Here is a 23,576-nt window from a genome sequence, read left to right as displayed (position 1 = left end):
GTTTTTTTTATAAAAAATAAAAACCTAAAAAAAACAATACTCAAAGTTGGTAAAAATTGAATTTCGACTCAAATATCCTTTCAAAAATTTGAGATTATGGCTTTCAACTAATTTTATCTTTTAGAATTATTGTTTTCAACATTCGGTAAAATCTTGAGAAAAATCGAATTGATGGTTTTTTTTTACAAAAAGTAGAAACATAAACAACAAAATTAATAAAAGTTGGTAAACAAAAAAATTAATAAAAGTTGGTAAAAAATGATTTTCGACTCAAATATCTTTTCAAAATTTTGAGATATTACCTTTGAAAAAATATTGCTGTCAACACTCAGTTAAATTTTGAGGAAAATCTATTTTTTTTACAAAAAATATAAACCTAACAAAAAAAAAAAAAAACAGTTCTAAAACTTGGTAAAAATTTACTTACGACTCAAAAAATTAAAAATATTGTTTTCGATATTCAGTATTTTTTTTTTATAAAAATCCAATAGCCCTTTTTTCATAAAAAAAAAATAGTACTGGTAAAACTTCATGTTCAGTTCTTGATATCTCTCAAATTAATTTCATTCATCCAATTTGTTAAAATTTAAGAAATGTTACTAAAAATGGTAAACAAAAATTTTCGACTAAAAATCTATTTAAAAAAACCAGAGTGGGTCGCATCCCAGCCTCTTTTTTTTCTAATAAATTTTAAAGAATTGCAAAAGTTGTTTAGGTCTTCAAATATTTATTATGAAATGAAAAACTTAACTGAGTATTAATCAAGTAACACCTGTAAAAAAGACTAAATATGAACAAAAAAATATTGCCTACTTGAAAACCAAACATTTAAAATAATTTCTATTATTACGATATTATTATCGATCCGTTTACCCTTGAGCTCGGTTTCTTAAGAGATTAGTTTTAAAGCCGCACTACACGAATGCCTTACCATACACTCAAAACCAATGTGCATCGGTTTCTTGTTTTCTAATTCCCCTCTGATACATTTAAAAAAAATTAAATAAATGAAAAAAGAGACAATATGTTAAATTTTCAAAATTTTCTTTATGTACATAAAAAATATATTATTAACAAAAGAAATTATAGAAATCTTTTTATTTGTTTAAGTCTTAAATTCTAAATAAAATTAATTTCGTGGCTTTAATCCTAAACGGCCTGGACGTCTTCCGACAGGTGATGGTGATGGTGCTGATTCTTCACCTTGAACAGCTTCATCTTCAGATTCGGTCTTAACAGGTTTTGATGGCTTTCTTCGGCTAACTATAATTTGAAAAAAAAAAAATACAATAAATAACACAACATACAAATTTGTTGATAAAGTTTACAAAATAAAGTCTTCTGTTTTCTAGAATTATGCATAAAATACAATGTTTTTATAACCTAAATGTTACAAGTTTAAAAAACGCGCCTGATATAAATGCAGGGAAACCTTAATCAATACAACTGTTTCTTAAAGTTCGTTTACTTGTTGACGAATTCTGTCAAATTTTAAAGACACATCAAAATAGAAATCAATACTTACGAGCTGAGTTTCCCTTGAATTTTGACTGTGTTGGAGCTGGGGCTGGTGCTGAATCACTTTCTTCCTCATCACCTTTAGGTTCGTCAGTTCTTGTTGCCTTTGGGGTAGGTTTTTCTAAAAAAATGAAATAAATATTAATTAGCTTGGAAAACAGGTATTTTTTCAAAAAAGCTAATTTCAAAGTAATACATGCAAATTAGTCCTGTTGAGACTAATTTATTTAAGAATGTACTAATTTTAAATTCAAAATAACCTTAAAATTGTTGACATTAATAAAATGTTGTTCGAAAGACAACATTTCGTAAAAGAAGCCAATGAATTTGTAAAAATAAAAAGTCGTTCATGAAAGTAGGGAATCGTCAACTGAAGCTTAAATATTGCAACAATAATCGTTTAAGCCCTATCAAGCTTATGCTGAGGACGTCTACACATTTTATCAAGACCAATTAAGTCCCTTTTGAAGTGATTTGACATTTATTTTACTGTCAATTATTGGCACAAGAATTTGAAGTAGGTCCTTATGACAGGAAGGCCGCCATTAAAGAGTTCTTTTTAAAAACAAAATTAAAACGAATGTGAAAAGTTTCTTGTCGAAGATTATCTTCCGAAACTTCTCATAACGTTGGACTTCGTTTTATAATCCATCATTAAAATTACTTAACACCTACCCTTTAAGGCTTTCTTAGCATTTTGCTGACGACGCTTAAGTGAGGTGAGAAAATCATCGTTTGTACGGAAAGGCCTAATCATGGGTCCAATCTTTTTTGGTGGCTCTGTTGATGTGGTCGTGGAGCTTGATGTAGCATCAGCTGATTCACCTTCGCCCTCATTGCCATATTCCTGATTGTCATATTCCTCTTCGCCAACCTGCTCTTCTTCTCCTTCCGCCGGCGCCAATGTTGTGGTTGTAGTCTTAGGGGCGGCACGCGAAGCTGGCCTCTTCAAAATTGAATTCCTCTTCGGTTCCTCCTCCGCGAACACCGATGTGCTGACAATCGCAAGTACAACCAAAACGAAGAAGAAGACTCTGAAATCATTAAAAATTATTCGCCATTAAATTGCACTTAAACAAAATACAAAAATAATAGATATGTACATAATGTTTAAGGTGAAATAAAACCCATTATGCATAATGTCGAAGAGTCTCGTCTCTTATGAAACATAACCGGTCCAAAAAAATATATTCCTATTCCAAGCAGGTTTGAAATAAATCCGTAAATTTTGAATTTCTTTGAATTTTGTTTTTATTAAAATTGGGTGGGTTAGGTTCAATTAGCTATTCACACTAAAACTTTATGTGTAACTTAAAAGTTGATTGATCGTCACTTTATTGTTGTCAGGTAAACAAGTGAAAATAAATTCATGTCTTGAAAATGTTTTGTTAGAAAGATGAAGAAAGAAATAATGCCATTTTCAAAGAGCCCAATCACGTCCCAAAAATAAAATACAAAATTACCATAACCCCAAACCGTATCATCCGTTGCTAATCTAAGAGCCTCCAGCAATTACATAAAGAAGCTTTTTATGGCCTTTTTAGCCGAAAGCCGACTGCGGCGTCAATTGTTTTTTTTTTTAATATAACAAAGAAACGTGCTTCAACAAAGACAACTAAACTGGTGATGATGCCGAAATGCCAACCGGGATCTTTATACGAAAGATCGGTTGTTTGGCTCTTAAGTTTTTAAAAGGTCGCTTGCACAGATTACTAATGGAGATTATATGCTCATAATAAGTCGGGGGATTCAACAAAACAAAAATTGAAGAAATTAAACGAATAAAACATAGAAAAGATACATCATCATCATAGTTCATAGATACTTGTTGTACGTTGAACGCCTTGGCTGATTTATAAGTTGAAATGCATGAAATGCTAACCCAAAAACAACACAAATTTCAAGAAACCTTAACACAAAGTGCTTTTATCTACCAATATTCGTCTTTTGCGCATAAATTGTTCATTAAGTTTAAAAAAAAGTATCTTTTTAAACAGGTTTATCTCACCTATAAGATATTTTAGCTTATAGCATAAGAAAACATATAAATATATATACACTTATTTTTCTGTGGTCGGTCGCCCTCTTTACTTTTTGTTTCAGCTGAATAACAAGTAGTTAATAGTCTGAGGTTGCTTAGACGTCCTTCAAGAAGAACTTTCACTTTGAGAAGAAAAAATGTTTAAAGGCATACTCGTATAATAAAACAAGACTCAAAGCCGGTAGTAGAGCTTCACATAGTATATTAGAGTCAGATTGATCGAGTCTTTAATTGATCCTGCCATGCAATGGGAAACACAAAGAAACATCAACAGATTTAAAAGAAAAAATATAAATATATAAAAAGAAACCAGTAATGAGAATTAAAAAAAAGAAGAAATAAATGTCAAAGAGATATATTATCCATACAATCAGGGTTACCAAGTTTTGAAAACATCTGTTAGCATAACATAACATGACATACAATGTATTCAAATGAGACATTCATAGGAAATCGTAAACGTGGAGGTCTTGAATGAAGCTTGAATCATAATTTGTAATGCATTTAAACTCTTTTCCTTAAAAAAGTCTACTGGTCATAGATACTGAGAGAGAGAGAGATAAAATACATGACAAAAGCAAACTAACGTAACTGTCATTATTCTTCGTTAAGTTTTCGTAGGATACAATTTATTGCATTTTCAACACATTATTCAGAGTCAATTACAAATACTTTAGTATTGACGATTTTTATTTGTGGACTACGTTTTATTTTTTACCGAAGAAGCACATTAGGATTGGTCGAAAATAAACACTCGTTAAGTTTCGCTGAAAATTTATATGATAAAACAAAACAAACAATAATTAAGTTTTAATTTTTGAAAAAGAAAACTACTATCACAAAATGTTTTTAACGAAAGTGAAAACATAATTTTCGTTTTCTTTTGAAGTAGTTTTGACATCTGCATCTATCAGATCTATCAACGTGATGTTTGTTACTTTTAACAATCAACTAGGTGCTAAGTTATGTTGTGTTTACAATACTTTAAATTTAAAAGTGAGCCTTTGATGCAAATTTTTAGGGTAAACAAAAATGAAAGATTAAGTTTTAAGAATAATAAAAAAAGCAAAACTACGGATACAAAATGTTTTTAACGAAAGTTAAACCATAGTTAGATTTGACATTCTGTCAAATTAATCAAAGTGATGTTTGTTATTTTTAACATGGAACTGTATGTCAAGTTATGTTATGTTTACATTACGAGCATAAGGAAGAGTAATCAAGTATTCACAAAGAATACAAATTGTAAACGGTCACGACTTTGAAAATTTAATGCTACTTAACAGTTGTTTACGTCACATTTATCATATAACAAATGAGTTAAGATTTAAATGTGAAGTCCGTGGAGAAAATGTTAAATTACTTTAAAATAAAAGAAGATGTATTAACATTCACTGATCACATCTTATGCGTGCCAAATAAATACGTGACATATTATGTTATGCAGCTTCTTCGTTGATAATTATTTGAAATAAAATGCGTCTTTCGAGGTCATATTCAGTGAAATATAAGCAAAAATGTTGATACCAAGAAACTTGCTAATTTTTCAGTTCACGTTCGTTCGGAAGAAAATATTGTTGCACGCTGCAAAAATACGAAAGTAAAAGACGAACCCAATTTAATTGCGAAACGTGAGAAGTATTTTGTATCCATAAGAAATGTCAATATTAATTCACATACAAAAAAAAATTAAGCACTTGACTTAAAGTTCAAAAGTTTTTAACCTTTTGAATCTTTTTTATTTGAGATTTCAGAAATTGGATACAAGAACGAACAAATCAAAACCATTAATTATAAACAAAACCAATAAAAAGTTTTTAATTTAGGTCAAGCTGGCAACTCTGTCCACAATATGGATACCGATTAAACTCCGATTACCGGCTAAAGGAAGTCTAAAATGCACCTATGACATTAGCTGTCACGATTTTCATACGTGACTGGCTGGTTTTGGTTTGGGTTTTGGTTTCGATTGGGGTTTGAGTTTTGTTGGTGGATCGCGTTTGCGACGATCGATCGCCATTTGATAGTTTTTACCTAGGTATACCGTATACCGTACCTGGGCATACCAAGATGTATGTGGTGTGCTATTTTCTAAATAACGGTAAGTTAATGGTCAGTTTATGGTTGAATGCGGTTGGCATAGAAGAAAAATTCAAGTTGCATCGGCTCAACAGTATTCTCGTATATATACGAATAAGTTACTATAAACTGCAATACAGGTGGTGGCTAAAAGGTCATCGTAACTGCCACCGTCAACGTTACCGTCGTCAACACCGCCACCACCACCGTTTGTTTTGTTGCTATCGTCATCGAGATCGATCGAGAACCACCGACAATTTTTAATGCGCCTAGTGCAGTATGTTTTCCCCACCACCACCACCGATGGCTAGCGCTGCTGTAGCTACCGCTTACCGTTGCTTACAGTGCTGCCTCTGCCATACCACCCGATTGTAATTAATAACTATTTTTCTTTCTTTTCGCTGCTCGCCCGAAGTACCTTTGCTTCTTTTTTTGTATTTATTTTCTGCCACAGATAAAGCTTAAATCGAATATCTGCAGAAACAAGTCTTTCAGCGTGATTATTTCACAGAAACAGAAATAAAAAAGAATAAATACAAATAAGAAAGAAAAAATAAAAAATAAATATTATATTATAGCTGACCGGTTTTTTGATCAAATTGAATGTTACATAATATTGATTTTGAATAAAATTTGTGTCATTTGGGACATCTACCACCAACCATCGGGTTTCCATGCAGAATTAATTTGCATATCTGGTATCAATTTCAATTTCGATTGGGACTTGAGACATGAGACTTAAGAGCAGAGAATGCTGCAAAACTTTTTTGAAGTGACCTTGATCATTTCAGCACTAAGCATTCATCCTATACTGTATGTGATATATTATACGACTTGTATTAACTTTGACACTATAACTGAAAGGTGAATAATAAAATTAGGAGTGTTCCAATTTTTGGGACAGAAAAATAGTTCGGAGTTTTGAGCACTTTTTCAGGATCATTGTCAGTTCTTGTCATTATTGTTTTTGTGATTTCTTTAATTTAGTTTAGGAATGAAATAAATGTATATTTTTACTCACTTGCTGTGGAGTTTCATTTTTATTTATTTTATATTAAATTTACTATATAAAAATAAAATTATATTTAGAAACAAATTACAAAAAGGAACGAAAACGAAAAAGAAACTATTTCGGTTCGTCTGTTCGCGGATGGACTTTATTTGGTAGTGTGTCAGACCACGTTCACTACTTATTATCGACTGTTGATACTGAGAAGACTAACGAAACAATTTTACATTCGTCAAACTTGTATAGTTGGTTTTCGAGAAAATTAACATATTGGCTGGTTGGTTGGATAGGTTGGTTATAGGTTGGTTTGTTGGCAGACTGGTGAACTGGTGCTAGAGGGCTCTGCTGGCCTGGCTGTGCTGGTTCCCCTGAGGATTAAGAAGTTAAACCTCTTTTGCCGGAGTAAGGGGGGATTCGCGTTTAGAGTGGTTTGCCATCTCATCGTACAGTGGAATTAAACTCTGCAAGAAAAGGAATAATAATTTTACTTTTGCACATCTTAAGAAAATTAAGTATAGAAGTTTAAGATTGGTATGAATGTCAGGCATTGGAACTATGTACATTCCTGCGAATGAAGATTAATATTAATGTCTAAATAGTTTTTATAAAAGTACAAAAATATTTGTCAGTAAAAAACTGTCCTAAATACCAAACAAATCATATGAATTTTGTGTGACAATATTGACAGAAACATCTTTGACAGGTATTTATAAAGGGTATTTTAAGAGGTACAGAACTTTAAAACCGAATTAAACAAAGATGATTTTTTCAAATGTACATAAATCTTACCTAATTTGAAATATAATCTTTTGCTATTATAATTTAAAAATTATATCTAGCATATGCTAACCAGTGCTGGTTCGATCGTAGTACAATTTGGAAGTCCAATTTTACCAAGACCTTTTTCAAAATGTTTGGTAATAACTCGGCGAATGTTATCCTCCAAGTAATCAGCCGTTTTGGAGACTAACGACTTTATACCCGGGTGTGTAAAATGCTGTAACGTTTTGTTGAAACCACAGGTTGTGCAAATCATGGATATGTAATTGATGAACGAAAATGTTAGTAATGAATGTAACGTTCTAGTCGGCATCGTTTTTAAAAAAGTAAAGCACTATTCAAATGAGAGCGACCAAAGAACGACTAATGAATGTACATGCAAATGTTATATTAAACAATTTATAAACCTTAATTATGTGCAAATTGTAAACAAAAAGATACAAATAGCGTTTTTATATACAAAATAAGAGACATTTAAAAAAAGAAATTGTTCGTTACAAATTCCAATCTCATTGTTACGAACTGTCAAACTTAATTCGTGTTCCACATATGATTTTAAGCAGTATTAACATGAGCGCGACCAACGAAAGACGAATGAATTACAAAATGTGAGTTATACATTTGAAAACATATTTCCAAACAAATTCTTAACAAAACGATAGCAATTTAGTTTCTATTTGATATATGATACATACTTTTACTTTTCAATATCATATATTAATAAATTTCAGAAAACAAATTTATTCCTCTGTAAAAAATTGTAGTTGATACGAACTGTCAAACTTTATTCTCGTTCCACATTATCCATACTCGCAACGAACAAAATAATCGCTCGTACTTTACCTAAAAACATCATTCTTGTTTTGGTTTCATTCGCGACGAATTAAAAACTCTCATGTGAAAGAAATGTCAAAATCGACGAATATTCGTTCATTCGTTGGTCGATGGTCGTGCTCATGTGAATAGTGCTTTAACCTACAAATTGTAGCCTTTGTTGTGCGTCGGTAATGGTTGCATTCAATCTCTTGTTGGATAGGTGGATTTTTAGATACCTTGTTGAACGAGTTGGATAGCTGTATTGAGATAGCTATCAAAAAATAAAAACAAATTTTAGCTGTACACAAAAAGTAGATTAACATTTAAGCTTCGTAGTCAAAATTGTTGTCAGATAAAACATTTACAGTCTTATTTAAAAACGCTGTATAGAGCCTACATAAAGTTATGTTATCTCTATAATGCCTCTAAACGCAAAAATGCTATTTATAAAACTTATACAAGGTTGCATAGTCCCATAATAAGCTAAACGCGTTTTGAGGTTGAATAGAGCCTACATAAGGAAATTATTGTTATTATTATTTCGTAAATGTCATTTTGATTTCTCTCCTCTCTTTTTGAAATTAAAATAAAAACAATAATGCCTCTCGAGTTTAGCTCGTGAGCCGAAGAAACGAAGAATCTAAAAAAAATATAGATTTTCGAAAGAGAATATCATACAAATAATTGGAATTATTTTGTTATATTTTAGTTGTTATGACAACTAGCAGATTTTATAGTACTTTTGGTACTTTTTTTGATATAAGCATTGTATAACTAAAATTTATAGCAGATTTTTTTATAAATAGGAATTTTTGCAACGTTACATAGAGCCTACATAAATCCTTATTCACTGTATAACTATTCATCTGTTTAGCGAATTCTATTAAATAAGACTGTTAATCTATTCTGTCATCATGTACAAAACATCCTCAAATACAACTTCAACTTACATTTTGTATCTTTTTGTTTACCAACAAATACAAAAAGCTGAAACCAATTTTCAAGTTTCTTGAAATTCAACCATGTGTTGAATAGCTGTTCTGTCAGATACCTACATAATTTTCAATAACATAATATTTTGAAAAGTATATAGTGTTTAGATTATTATAAGTAAGGAATTGCTTTTTGAAGAAAATATAACAGGTGTATTGTAATTGTCAATAGTTGGACAGTTGAAAATGTCAAATTATTTGACATTTCTGTTTATTAAGCTTTTGCAATTCATCATAAATTGTTTAAAGACAAAATAACGCTTCCAAATTGTGGAAATTTATTTTGAAAAAGAGTAATTTACGGTTTAGTGACAATTAGCTCAATACTGTTTGAACGGCTACATCAATAAAAAAAAAATGCAAAAATAAAGCGAAGATAATCCTAAGATATTAATAAATCAGCGTAATACCCATTAAAATTTACAGTAAGGTGCGGCTGGTGCTATCACCGGTCCTTCTTTATCTGCCTCCAAAACGCCAATTTTATTCTAAAAAGTATAGAAAAACTGGACTATGTAACTTGCTGTAAACTTATGCCGGAAATCATATTTAAAAAATCTAGATTAATTCCAACAATAACTCTATCTTGTAAAGGGTGTATCAGAGATATGTAAATTATTTACAAAAAATCATAGTTCAATTTGTAATTGAGCTAGAAAAAAAAAAGAAAAATAAAGCACAATTTTTGTAAACATATATTCTTTGATTTTGAAAGCTTGGGGATTGAGAATACATATCGGCATTTTGATGATACCCCTGATTTTGTATGTGATACAAACGTAATACAAAACTTTCGTATACTCTGCTTGACATAACCGTTAATACGTTGGCTAAATTTTGAATTTTTCAGCTCTTCCAAGTCCCGCGGTTTAGTTTCACTTTTCAGAAAATGGAAATTTGACGCCCTATTGGAACACTTTTGACAGTTCGGTCAATATTGGAAGATCTTCCAAACGTTTATACTTAGCTTACGGTGGTAAAGTTTAGGATTTGCTTGATTAACTGACAAATTTTTGGTGGAAAATGATTTTCACAACTTATCTAAAATTCCTAAAAGATTCTGATGCAAAAACTTGACACATTTATGTCAACTAAACGTCATTTTGTATAATTTTTTGGGAACAGTTCTTTTATAAGGAAATCCTTTGATTTTCTTTCATACCTATTCATTCGTAATTTTGACATTTTGCTTAATTTTGGCATCTTTGAAGTTTATTTGTTTTAATTTTATTTATTTATTTTTGTATTTGTTTATTTTTATGATCAATTAGAGATTATAGTTGTTACTCTTCCAGACTAGCGAAATACAAAATTTGTCTTAACATACATTTTAGTTAATTAACCAGAAAGAATAGGTTGGGCATATTTTTAAATGTATCCCTACTCGAATGAAAATTAAAATCAATATAAACAGATATTTGGTTGATTTCTCTGACACAGCGAGATAGTGGCTCGTTAACAGCATAATTTACTCTATGAAGTGCCTCATTGGATAAATAACGAATTCTAAGCACTCGAGTTGGAACATGCAAATTTATAAGAGACGATAAAAACGGACATTATGGAAAATATTTTGCGGCGGTTTTCTAAGATCTCAATGCCAAGAAGTTGACGTCGAGTATTATAAGGTGGCATAATAGCATCAACGTTCCATCTATGTTTAAAAATAACTATTCTTGTAAATTTTCTTTGAATTTTTTTCAATTTTAAAAGAATGAGTTTTGTAAAACGGATTCCATAACTCACAACAGTACTCCAGAACTGATCTAACAAAAGCAATTTAAAGCGTTTTTAAGGAATAGGGATCACTTAGACATTTAGAGTTGCGGAAAACAAATCCAAGCATAGAGTTAACCTTATTAACTATGAATTCTAAATGATTAGCGAAGTTGAATTTAGAGTTAAAAAAGACTCACAGGTGTATTTTGGTTGGGACTCTATCGAGAAATTTGTTCTCAATATGATAATCATATACAAAAGTAGAAGAGCAGCAGGACAATGAAAAACAATGACATTTAGAGATGTTGAGGTTTAATCTGTTGATTTTACACCATGTTGATAAGCTTTGAAGCACACAGTCAACCGGATCCTTAATGCATCTCAAAAATTTAAGATCATCGGCAAACATCAAGGAAAAGGAATTTAAGAGAAAAGCAGGTAGATCATTTATATAAGAAACAAAAGTGGTCCAACATGCCTACCTTGAGGAACACCAGAGGAAAAATCTATTGGACTTGAGACGATGGAATCAATACCGATATATTGAATGCGTCCTGTGGGATATGAACGGAAATAATTTAGCAAGTTAGAATGTATACCTAGTTTTTTCAGTTTATGAATTAAAATTTTATGGAGAACTCTGCCAAATGCTTTGGCAAAATCCGTGGTTATGACATTGACTTGATATCCTTTTTTAGATTATTTAGAACAAAGTTAGAGAAAATTATAAGATTTGTAGAAGTTGATCTCCTGGTTAAAAATCCGTGTTGAAATGGGAATATAGTCTCTATTAAAAAAACGAAAGCTTATCGCAAACAATTTTTTCAAAAAGTTTTGGTATTACGGATGACTTGCAAATCGGGCGATAGTGGATATGTTCTGTTTTGAACCACTTTTATAAATAGGATAGGAGTTATAAAAGATGTTTTCTATTCATAAAGAAATATACCTTTCTCAAGTGACCTGTTAAAAATAAAAAATAAAAATAAAGTATTTGTTCGAATTCATAAAAGCAAACATTTGTGTGCAAAAATCAATTTTTGACATTTGATAACTTTTTTTTCTCTTTCAGCACAAGTGGTGATATTTGATTTGATATCAGTGTAAAGTTTTGAAAGCAATCACATTGATAAAATAATCCGATGAATGACTGCGTGGGGAACCAAATGTTAATTTTGACATTTCTACTAGTATAAATGTAAAAAATAACTCTTAACCCTTTTGCAACTCAATAATGACATTCTGTAATCGTTATATAAATAACTTTTTCAGTGTTATTCTAGTGATCGAAACATTTTTAAGCATATATATTGATTTTTTTTCCAACTTTAATATATTCTTTGTTCCACTATGAATCTTCGTCAGTGGGTAATTCCTCGCTCAAGAGGTGCATTTTGTAGGTAATGCAAACTTTTTATACATTCAGGTATGTCAATGGTTATAATAAGCAGTCTTGAGCATAAAAACCAAGAAGTGCAGATGAATCGGCAGGAAAGCCTCTTTTTTTTTAAAAGAAGTTTTAACTTATTGAAGACACAGCAAAAGCCAGTAAATTGGATGTAACAATAGAAATGTCAGCTAAATTTAGGCACTGCAAGCACCCACGCCACGTACTTGTATAGATGACTACTATTGAATTTCTTATAAAACTTCTACAAAAATCTGGATAAACGAGTGTTTATATTTTTATTTTAAAATTTAATTCATAGGTACATACATAATAAGTATATTTATTTATTCAGTTATTTAGTTTTTGCTTTTTTGTTTAATTTGCTTTTTAAGAGAGATACAGGTAGTTTTTTTTATTTTTAAATATATGCAAGTACTGAGTATTGAGTATATGTTGAATGTTGGTACTTAAAATGTCGTATGGATTTACTACATACTTTATCCAAATTAAAGAATGTTATTTGTTTTGATTTTCAAGACTTCTTGTTTAAAAAAGAGGTAATGAACGATTGATGGTGATGGCATTCTCGACTTGTTGTTTTAAGGACAAGTTTCTTTTCTTTTTCTCTTGCTTTTAGCATTATGAAAATAATACAAAAAAAACACCGACCTTGAAACATGATAAGTCCCATTTTGGGATTATGTTTCTCCTTTTCGACTTTACTACACGTTTGCAAAAATTTAAACAAAAAAAAAGATGAAAGTCCAACCCAAATATGCGAATTTTTGTTTAATTTAAATTATTATTCAAGCCTAAGTAAGATTTAAAAATTATAAATTTCCATACAAAAATCGGGTGTGGATATTTGATTTGAAATATTTGACCGGTTTATCATCATCTATGAAAGAGATAATTGAAATAGACAAGTTATGTCAATCTTTTCACGCCTCGTGATTTTGTGTTTTCTTAGAATAAATTTTATTTTATTTTAAATCTGCACGGAGATTGAAAAACTGATTTAGAACGAGGAAAGTGTTTATTTTTAAATTGATATAAAATAAGAATTACAATTTAATTTGTCATTAACACACATACAAAAATTCTTGGAAAAATAAAATTTTTTGAATTGAAAAATGTAAATTAATCTGATTTTTATCAAACATACAGTTCCTGGCCATATTATTAGACGCACTGCAGAATTTTTACAATAATTAGATTATACGCAATATTTTCGTTCAAGAATGGATGTATGGTTACATTTGTATGCAAGATGGAGCTCCATGCCACACAATCTGGTCCATTAAAACTTATTTGAGGGTAGAAAACATCCCTCTGTTGGACTGGCCGGGAAACAGCCATGATTTAAATCCATTGAAAACGAGTGGGAGCTGATGAAGAGGGAAGTAGCTAAAGATGCGGCCACTTATTGAAGGAGTAATTCAGTTGTGGAATCACCACGTACAAATACAGGAAACACTTAAATCATGCATTGACAGTATGCCACCAAGAATTGAGGCCCTTATTAAAGCAAAAGGAGATTCAACAAAATTTTGAAAAAAAAATTACAAAAATATCAACAACAAAAAACTGAAAATATTTATTTAAAAAAAAACTTTAATCTGTTGCTTTATTTCTAGGAAGTAATTTATATTCTGCATACAAAATAATTTAAATGCATTAAAATATTCGAAAACCTGATTAAAATATCTAAAATTTTGCATAAAATCTAAAGTGCGTCAAATAATATGGCCAGGGACTGTAGTATTCCATAACATAATAAATAAACTAGGTGGCGCAACAGTCTCTTAAAAACCAGGGCCTAGTGACTTACAACTCTCAATTTCAGGAATGGACCTACAGTTTTTATGCCGAATCCACAGGGTATTTTTGTCACTTTTCGTGACAAGAACTACTCTTGGAAGATTAGTCAATTTCTTAAAATGTAGGTAATCCAAGCAGAAATTGAAACTAACACGTCCGACATGACAGTCCTACTCACTAGCCGTCACGCTAAGGGTAGCACAAAATATTCCATGACATAATATTTTGAAAAGTATTCAGTGTTAAGATTATTATAAGATTTATAAGATTAATTATAAGTATGGAATTACACTTTTTGAAGAAAATAACAGGTTGCTGTAATTGTCAATGGTTTGACAGTTGAGAATGTCAAATCGTTTGACATTTCTGTTCATTAGGGTTTTCCAGTTCATCATGAATCGTTTAAGGACAAAATAACGCTTTCAAATTGTGCAAATTTATTTTAAAAAAGTGTAATTAACTTTTTAGAGGCAAATAGCTCAATCCCGATGAAATGCCTTCATCAATAAGGCGCCAGTTGTAGCTATCATTAGTTTTCATCATTAGAAACAAACATTGGAATTTTTTTGGCAGGTTGTTAATAGTTATCATTAAAAATGTCTGTCATTGAAAACCAACGAAAAATGTTTACTGACAGAAATCTGTCATTGGAATTGTGTGAAATTGGAACACAAATCATTGGAACGATTCGTTCCAGTTTTGAACATAAAAGTATCAACTATTCAAGAAAATAAATTTCCGTCCGGAAAATAAAATATTAAATTTTTAGAGAAAAATAAATATGTATTGACACTTTTTTTCTCAAAAAAAATTGTTTGTGTGGTTTCCGATCGATCAGTATATAATTTTCATTTCTAATCAAAGGCGAACACAGTCAAATATCGATTCAAAAAACAAAATTGTAAATATGAAGCGAAGATAGTCTAAGGCTATTAACAAATCAGCGTTATACCCATTAAAAAATTAATTCCAACAATAATCCTGTCTTGTACAAGGTGTGCCAGAGAAATGGAAATTATTTGTGTACAAAAAATCATAATTCTATTTTTTAATTGTGCTTTCTAGCTCAAACGGATCTAGCGGCGTTGAAAAGAAAAATAAAGCACAATTTTGTTTGTATATTCTTTGATTTCGAAAGCTTGGGGTTTTTGAAAATATCGTCATTTCGACATGCACGTAATACAACATTTTTGTAAACTTTGCTTAACATAACCGTTAAAATGTTGGCTGAATTTTGAATTTTTCGGCTCTTCCAAGTCCCGTGGTTTAGTTTCATGGCTGAAAAAAAACTCGCTTCACCTTCGGCTTTGCCAGACGTTTACGAGTTCAGCCATAGGAATTCAATGCATGCTATCACAGTGAAGCTCTGACCTCACGTTTGGTTTGACAATCGTAAGGAAAAAAACCTAATGTGACTCTAAACACGGAAGCTCTAGTTCAAATTTGCTAAACATTTGCTTTGTCTGACAGCTGTAAAAAAAAGTCAACAAACAAAATACATTTGCTTTTGGAGGGATTCCCATTGGTTATTACAAAAACTTTAAAGGTAAGTTATTAAAATATACATAGAATAAGTATACAATTTTTTCTTAAAAACGTTTTATTTTTATGAAAAATAAAATGGGTTTCGAAGAACTCCTCATAGATTGAAGAACTCCGTAGATTGAGCTCCCGGAACCACCAAAGTCTCCCAGTCTGCGATTCTTCCTGCTCCATGAGCTGAACATCTCCTGCGATAAATTGAATTTTTCCGATTTCATAATCATATTTTTTACTGCATGAAAAATCAAAACAAACTTTTGAGAAAAAATAACTGCTGCAAATGACAGAAGTGCCATTTTAGAAATGTCATTTTAGAAATATCATTCAAAGCCGAAGCGTGTTGGGTTTCAGCCATCACACACTTTGGACTTTAAAAAGCCTCACAAGGATATGTCAAGTAAGGGTGACAGCCATGCCATATCTACGCTAAACGAAAATAATTGATCGCCACAAATTGTTCGTAAACAATTAATGGTTTCGGTAGTGGCCTTATGAAATTGTCTTGCTGGAACACCGTACGTCTTAGTCTTAGCATCAACAACTGATTATAGCTACGTTCGCCGTTGGAAAAAATAAGGACCGATGATGCCCCTGGGCCGATACTCCCATCTAAACGGTAAGCTTCAACAAATGAAGAGGCTTATTTTGAATCAAGTAAGGATTTACTTAACATCAATAATGAAGGTTTTGTTTATATACGAGTACGTTAGCGTTCAGGTAATAATGAGCCTCATCTGCAATCATAATCGCGTCTTGTGGAATTTAACCGTGTAGAATTAATATGGCGAAAAAACACTCTGCTGCAAATGCGTTTAGCATACCAGTACTCTCCGTGGTGGTTTAAAATATGTAGCATTGCAAAAATTGTGAATCCTTCCTCTTTGAAACGCTTCTACAACACTCGTTTCCATAACTGAAATAGAGATAGTGCTATGATTTGTTTTAAAATCTTTTCATTTATTTCTATTTTACAACCAACAGAAAATATTAAAAAGTGTATGAAGTGTAAAGAACATTAATAACATTATTGTTAATAATACACAAACTATAGTAAAATAAAAAAAAAACATATTAAAAAAGAAAATACATATGTGTGACGTTTTTTAAATATTCATAATTCAATATTTTGATTAGTTTTTTTTTCCAAAAACCATGTTTTTGCTTCGAAAAAATTTGGTTTGAATATCACTTTTTCAATACTTTGATTTTAACCTTTGAACCGATACGACTTGTTGTACTAAAAATAATAGCTTGACAGCTATGGATTTACCTTAATGGATTTCCATTAGCATTGAAGCATTTTTTGATTTAAAGATGTATGGGCTTGTTTCACCTGTCAACTTAATGTTCATTCATTAAAACTATTGAACTTTATCCTCGCTTTTTAAAACTATTTAATAGCTTCCGGCCTAGCCTCTTTTTAAAAAGCTTTGACTATATGTGTGCTTTTAAAGTCAAATAAAAAGAGGTACAAACATATTGCTAATAGATAAACCTTCATTCTACATGACATTCTAGATGGCTTCAACTTTATAATTGAACATATGTACATATATACATATACTTTACATTTTTGTTTATTTAATTTGTTTAAAAATACTATTGATATTCACCTAATGATGTTAAACATTGGTCAAGTTTACCATTAGGTTAAATTTACCATTTGTTAAAGGAACTGTCAAATTTAGTTTGAGAAATTCTATGAGGACTTTGATGGATAAATTTATCCAAATTGTTCTGGACGTGTCGTCATTGTAACTTAATTATAAGAATTTTACTTTTGTTACAAAAAATGCAGAAACCATACATTTTTATGAATTATTTAAAAAAGAGTAAATCATTAAAAGTGATTTCATATAGTTGAATAAATTTCTTTTTGTTGCTTATTGTTAGCATCTTTAAATATTAACTTTTTTAAAATGATTATTAATATTTGACATTTAAACAACAGCTGATAGAATTACAATTAATTAAAAGGGCGTTCACGCAAAACTTACAACGGTGCGTAAATGCCATTAGCTGCAATACATATAAATCCTTACAAACCGAGCTATTCTCTATCAATTTATTGTGAATTTTGTAACCCTTTATTTTTATTATTTGGAAGAGTTAAGTATAAAACTTAAGGCGCTTATTTCGATATACTGCCTTAAAAACAATCATGTTGGATGTAACATTATAGTAAGTAATAATTCATTCTGAGCCTTGTTTTTTTATATTTTTGAAGTCTTGTTTTCACCAAACCGAAAACACGGTTTTCACAAAATTATTGGTTTTGGGCGAAAACCTTCATCGAAAACTCAAGTTTTCCCATACATTTTTGGTAAACTACAAATTTTATATAAAACATCTCGGAAACTAGTTGCAACGCTTAAATTAATGTAAACAAAACAGCTGATGGCTACCTGCAAAACAAATATTTCATTTTGAAATAAATTTGGTCGTGGTAAGTAATATTATTTATACAATTTCCTTACAAAATAAGAATTATTGCTTTTTGTTTTTTATTTACAGATTATGTGATTATTTGCGGCACTGGCGTTTCTTTTATAATGCTACAGAGTTTCAAACGCTCTTTGTTAAGCGAGGAACCGGAATTCACTATGGCTACTGGCGTGAAGACCCCAAGGACGAAGAAGACTTGCTCATAGTTCGTAATGACGTGTCCAACTCGTCGCCACAAATATGGTCGATGCTTTCGCTTACTACCTGGAGAAAGACTTTCCGGTAACTCCGTTCAATCACAAGGGTTTGGGAGATATGAGAAAGGCAATAAGTTCATATGTAAAGGAGAATAAGTATGATTGGAAATCTCTGGTGGAGGCTAAGTCGCACCGAGCTAGAAAAACTTGATCTTAAACATTCCACAATGTGGGAATCGTTGTTAAAGTGAATAGCCGCAGCCAAGCGAGCTTCTAGTTCTTGTTGGTCCATTTCGTGAGCCCAATCCACCCGTCCCCAGAACTTCAGTTGAAACTCTTCTTCCAGACGAGCTAGTGTTACGTCCTTGTCTGCGCTGATATGCTGCTCTATCACAGCACATGAAAGAACTATTGACTCAAGGGTGTCGACTGCAAGGAAAAATCTTTAATAGAATCTTTGTACTTCAAAAATTTTCAAACAATTTAATCTTGAGAGAATACATACCATGTACATACCATCTTCACAGCGAGAAAGGAAGTACTTGTATATTTTCATTTTATCCGCATCCGTGATCTACTGGGAGTTTTTTGTATGTTAGTATCTAAACGTTTGTTAAACTACTCAATGATGGGATCCCATTCTTTCTTTGGATCTCGTATATATATAATTGTCTGGCTCAAAATCAACTTGATAAGTACGTCCATAAGGCTAAAGTTTGTATCTTGCATATTCAGATCCTTTAGTTCTGCGGCTCGTTCTGAAATGTTGTTTGAAATACTCATCATCGTTTACCAACATTTCACAAATAATTTGAGAACAACAAAACTTTTTACTCACAAATTTTGTCATCAATACAAAATTTGACTTTCAAATGTCAAATGAAAGCGTGTTAATGTTCGGTGTGAACGATTTTCGGTTTTTCGAAAACTTTTTGCCGAAAACCCGGTTTTGAGTTTGGTGTGAAAAGGCTATAAGTTATATTTTATATGATTTTTAAATTTTGACGTAAAATAATGGTTCGTGCTAGATATTGTTCCGATGAAGAGAGACGTCCCACCCGAAAGCTCCGATAAAATGTTGTCTTGTTCACAAAACAAAATAACAAATGCTCTAAAGAAAAGAACAGGAAGCGAGATGAAGAAAGAGAAAGACATCTGATAAATTGGATCGTCAAATAGTAAAAATGGCTGGAAAGATCCTTTCATTACTTCTACCGAAATAAAGAAGACCCTTAGGTTAACGGCAACAAAAATAACAGTTAGAAACTTTCTGCTCGCTCTTCTAGAAAGATCCCATTTGTTTCCGAAAGATATAAGAAGAAGAGAAAACTATTTGCAATGAATTAGATTGAGCATTTTAATGAAACGGACATAAATTAAACCAAGGTGAATTTGATTGGTTCGGATAGCAAGCACTATGTTATACGACCTTCTTGTCATGAATGCAACCCCAAGTACACAAAGAAGAAGACAATTAAGCATGTTTTTGGAGGCATCTTGGTATGTGGTTGCTTCTCTTTGAAATCATTATGAATCAAGAAAAATATGTGCAAATCTTGGAAAATGTTATGCTGCCTTAAGCTGATGGCGCAATGCCATTGATTTGGAAGTTTCAACAGGTCAATGATCCAAACCATACCTCTAAAACAGCAAAGATCTAGTTTCAAGCAAGACAAATCACACTTCTGGATTGACGAGCTCAATCACCTGACCTCCACCCAATCGATAACCTGCGATCTTTGGTCAAGAATGATCGAGCTTCACACATTTGTTCTAATAAGGCTGAATTATGGAAGAGAAGCTTGGTAAAAAATTCCTGCGAAAACTTGTATAGGAACCTTGTGGAATCCCTGCTGCGACCTTATGAAGCAGTAATAAAAGCTAATGGAAATCCAACAAGAATTAATATAAATAAAATATAAGATAAGTTTTTTTAACAAATTTTATTTATGAAGGACACTCATTTTAAGTTATTTAATTTTGACAGAATATGAACCTATTTTTTTCCAAGTCTTTTTTGTTTTATATTGTTATTTTGAAAAAAAAAATAGCTATTTCATGCTTACCACAAAAATCTTTTTGATTGATAGCAACTGATTTTTGAAAAAAGCCCGAAATATGAAAAAAAAATTATAAATACAAAATTAAATTTGCTCGCATTTTTCATTTCCACCTATTATTTTTTCCACCACTGTATGTACCATTTATAAACTAAGTGTCCCCATTAAAAATAATTCACTGAAAAAAATTCCAATAACAATTTATACAAAGTAAACAAGTTGTTTTTTGGAAGATCCCCGTTCACAATTGATATTAAAGTACTTTCAAGCAACAATGGAATGCCATTTACTTGTCAATAGTTAATAAATCTTTTCGGGATTGAAGTATGCCATCACCTAAATTAGCAAGTTATATTTAAAAGAACAAAACAAATATAACAACCAGCTTGTCTGCTTTGCATTCTTTGTGACTTTTTCTACCTGACTTAAATATTATATTATTTTATTAAACAATTAGAGAAGAAAAGAATTTACTTAAACTGGAACAATTCATTCAAATATTACAGTATGCACTTCAAAATATGGAGACTTCTTTTTTTAGATTGCTTTTAAATGGAAATTGTGCACCCATGTAATTTGAACATACTAATCTAAGGTACATACTTCTTTTTGCCAAAATGGTCAATCAAAATAAAGACCGTGCAGCTATTTAGGTAATATTAATAAAATTCGATTTTTATATATTCGTTAAATCGAATAGGCTACAAACAAATTGCTAGATATGTGTGCTCCGATGTCGTTAGCTCAAAGTTTACATAAAGTTACAAAATTCGTTTCGTTAAGGGACTTGAAAATAAGGCAAGTTTTTAGAATTTGATTGGCCAGCTGCTAAAAAATTGCCTTCCAATTAAGACACCTTTATTGAAAAGTTGACTGGAAAGTCAATAAAAATCTCCCTGACTATCAACTCAGTTTCACTTATGTCAAACAGACAGCTAATCATAATTTTTGATTCAACTTAAAGCTGAACTTTATTACTCTGTTTTCTGTAGAAGGGTTCCTTGTCAAATTGGAAAAGGAATAAGTAATATTTTTTTTTTAAACACGAAATACAGGTTGCGATGGAATTTTAGCTTCCATGAGGAGTTTCTTGTGGACAATTATGTTTTTGGTAGCTTTTGCACGGTGAACTGAAGGTAGAACTCAGTGAAGTAAAGTTTTGAGTTTGAAGTTAAGGACACTTGAAAAACTAACTAATTGACTTGGTTTAAATGCACGTTCAAAGAACACAGTTGACTGCTTATGAAGTCCCTTATGTTGTCTGAACCTGCCCAATGGGTTTCTTTTGTCTGATTATCAAGCTGCCAAAAACTTAGCCAAAAAAATTTTCTATTATTATCTAGTCAAATGATACTTCTACTAACACTTATCAAAATGTCATAATTCTGTGATTTATTTGTTAAGTGTACAATTTTATTTAATGTCAATTGTAAAAGGGCTCTTTGTCAAAAGCAAAGAAAACAATAAATTTTTCGTGACAATACAAAACACGACTTATTTTGGCATGTTTAAGGAATTTTGTTTTTGTTGGTGATAATAACATCTTAAAATTTAACTAGCAACCTTGGTGTTATTTCGCGTTCAAAGAATAATTTTGACTTCAAATGAAGTTCCTTTTGTTGTGTACCTACCCAATGCAAGTTTTTGTATGTGAATGTGCAGGTTTAGGCGACATAAAGGACTTGAAAGTAAGTCAAGTTTCTAGTATCTAATTGGCGAGCTGATAAAAAATTGCTCGCCAATTAAGGCAACTTTATTGGAAAGTTAACTGGAAAGTTAGTCAAGAAAAATATCCCTAACCTACATATGACAATTGATGATGTTTTTTAATTCAACTGAAAGCTGAACTTTATTACTCGATGAATTATTTATTTTTTGCATAATTCCATTTAATCTTTTGTGTAAAAGGGGTAATAGTCAAATTGGAAGCAAAATACAAATTGTGATTGATTTGTAGCTTGCCTGAGGGGTGTTTTGTAGACAATAATGTTTTTGATAGTTTTTGTACAATAAACTGAAGGTAGAGGTTAGTGAAGTAAAGTTCCAAGTTTGAAGATCATGACAGTTGAAAAATTAACTAGTTGACTTGGTCAAAATGTATGTACGTTCAAAAAATGCAGTTGACTGCAAATGAAGTCCCTAATGTTGTCTGAACCTGCTTAATGACAAGCTGCCAAAAAAGGTAATTCCAATGAAGACAGCTCTATGGTAAAAAGTGAATGGAAAGTAAGTCAAAACAAATCTTCCTAAAAATCATGAATGGATTACTTTTGAAGGAAAGAAACACCTTAACATTTGTTGGTTTAAGTCAATTGTAAAAGAGCTCTTTGTCAAAAGCAAAGGAAACAATATATTTTTCGTGACAATACAGAACACGACTTATTGTGGACTTGTAGCATGTTTAAGGAATTTTGCTTTTGTTTGTGATAATGACATCTTAAAAATTAACTAGCAACCTTGGTGTTATTTTGCGTTCAAAGAATAATGTTGGCTACAAACGAAGTTCCTCTTGTTGTGAACCTGCCTAATGTAAGTTTTTGTATGTGAATGTCCAGGTTTAGGCGACATAAGGGACTTGAAAGTAAGTCAAGTTTCTGATTGGCGAGCTGCTAAAACATTGCCTTCCAATTAAGGCAACTTTATTGGAAAGTTGACTGGAAAGTTAGTCAAGAAAAATATCCCTAACTATTAAGTCAAATGAACTTATGTCACAATGACAATTGATCATGTTTTTTAATTCAACTGAAAGCTGAACTTTATTACTCCATGAATTATTTATTTTTTGCACAATTCCATTTAATCTTTTGTGTAAAAGGGTTCCTAGTCAAATTGGAAGAGAAATAAGTAATATTTCTCCACACTATAAAATACAAATCGTTATGGATTTGTAGTTTGCCTGAGGGGTGTTTTGTAGACAATAATGTTTTTGATAGATTTTGTACAATGAATTAAAGGTAGAGGTTAGTGAAGTAAAGTTCCAAGGTTGAACATCATGACAGTTGAAAAACTAACTAGTTGACTTGGTCAAAATGTAACCTGCCCAATGACAAGTTGCCAAAAAAAGTAATTCCAATAAAGACAGCTCTATGGGAAAAAGTGAATGGAAAGTTAGCCAAAACAAATCTTCCTAAAAATCATGAATGGGAAAAAGGATGCAGATGTAGAAT

At 31.2% G+C, this 23,576-nt stretch overlaps 1 protein-coding gene across 1 annotated transcript; it reads right to left on the bottom strand.

Annotated features, from left to right (window-relative positions):
• Positions 1-1,027: 1,027 nt before the first annotated feature.
• Positions 1,028-6,849, bottom strand: LOC129944036 (uncharacterized). Its single transcript, XM_056053195.1, has 4 exons — positions 6,660-6,849; positions 2,194-2,552; positions 1,526-1,639; positions 1,028-1,263 (listed from the first exon to the last, which is right to left on the bottom strand). Exons 1-4 carry the CDS (start codon positions 6,674-6,676, stop codon positions 1,130-1,132), a joined length of 624 nt encoding a protein of 207 aa, XP_055909170.1. The 5' UTR covers positions 6,677-6,849; the 3' UTR covers positions 1,028-1,129.
• Between the last annotated feature and the right edge of the window lie 16,727 nt (positions 6,850-23,576).

This window comes from Eupeodes corollae, chromosome 2 (genome assembly GCF_945859685.1).
Source record: "Eupeodes corollae chromosome 2, idEupCoro1.1, whole genome shotgun sequence".
In the NCBI taxonomy this organism is placed as follows: domain Eukaryota; kingdom Metazoa; phylum Arthropoda; class Insecta; order Diptera; family Syrphidae; genus Eupeodes; species Eupeodes corollae.
Note: the sequence above shows the minus strand (reverse complement) of the source record. Positions and strands in the feature narration are given on the sequence as shown.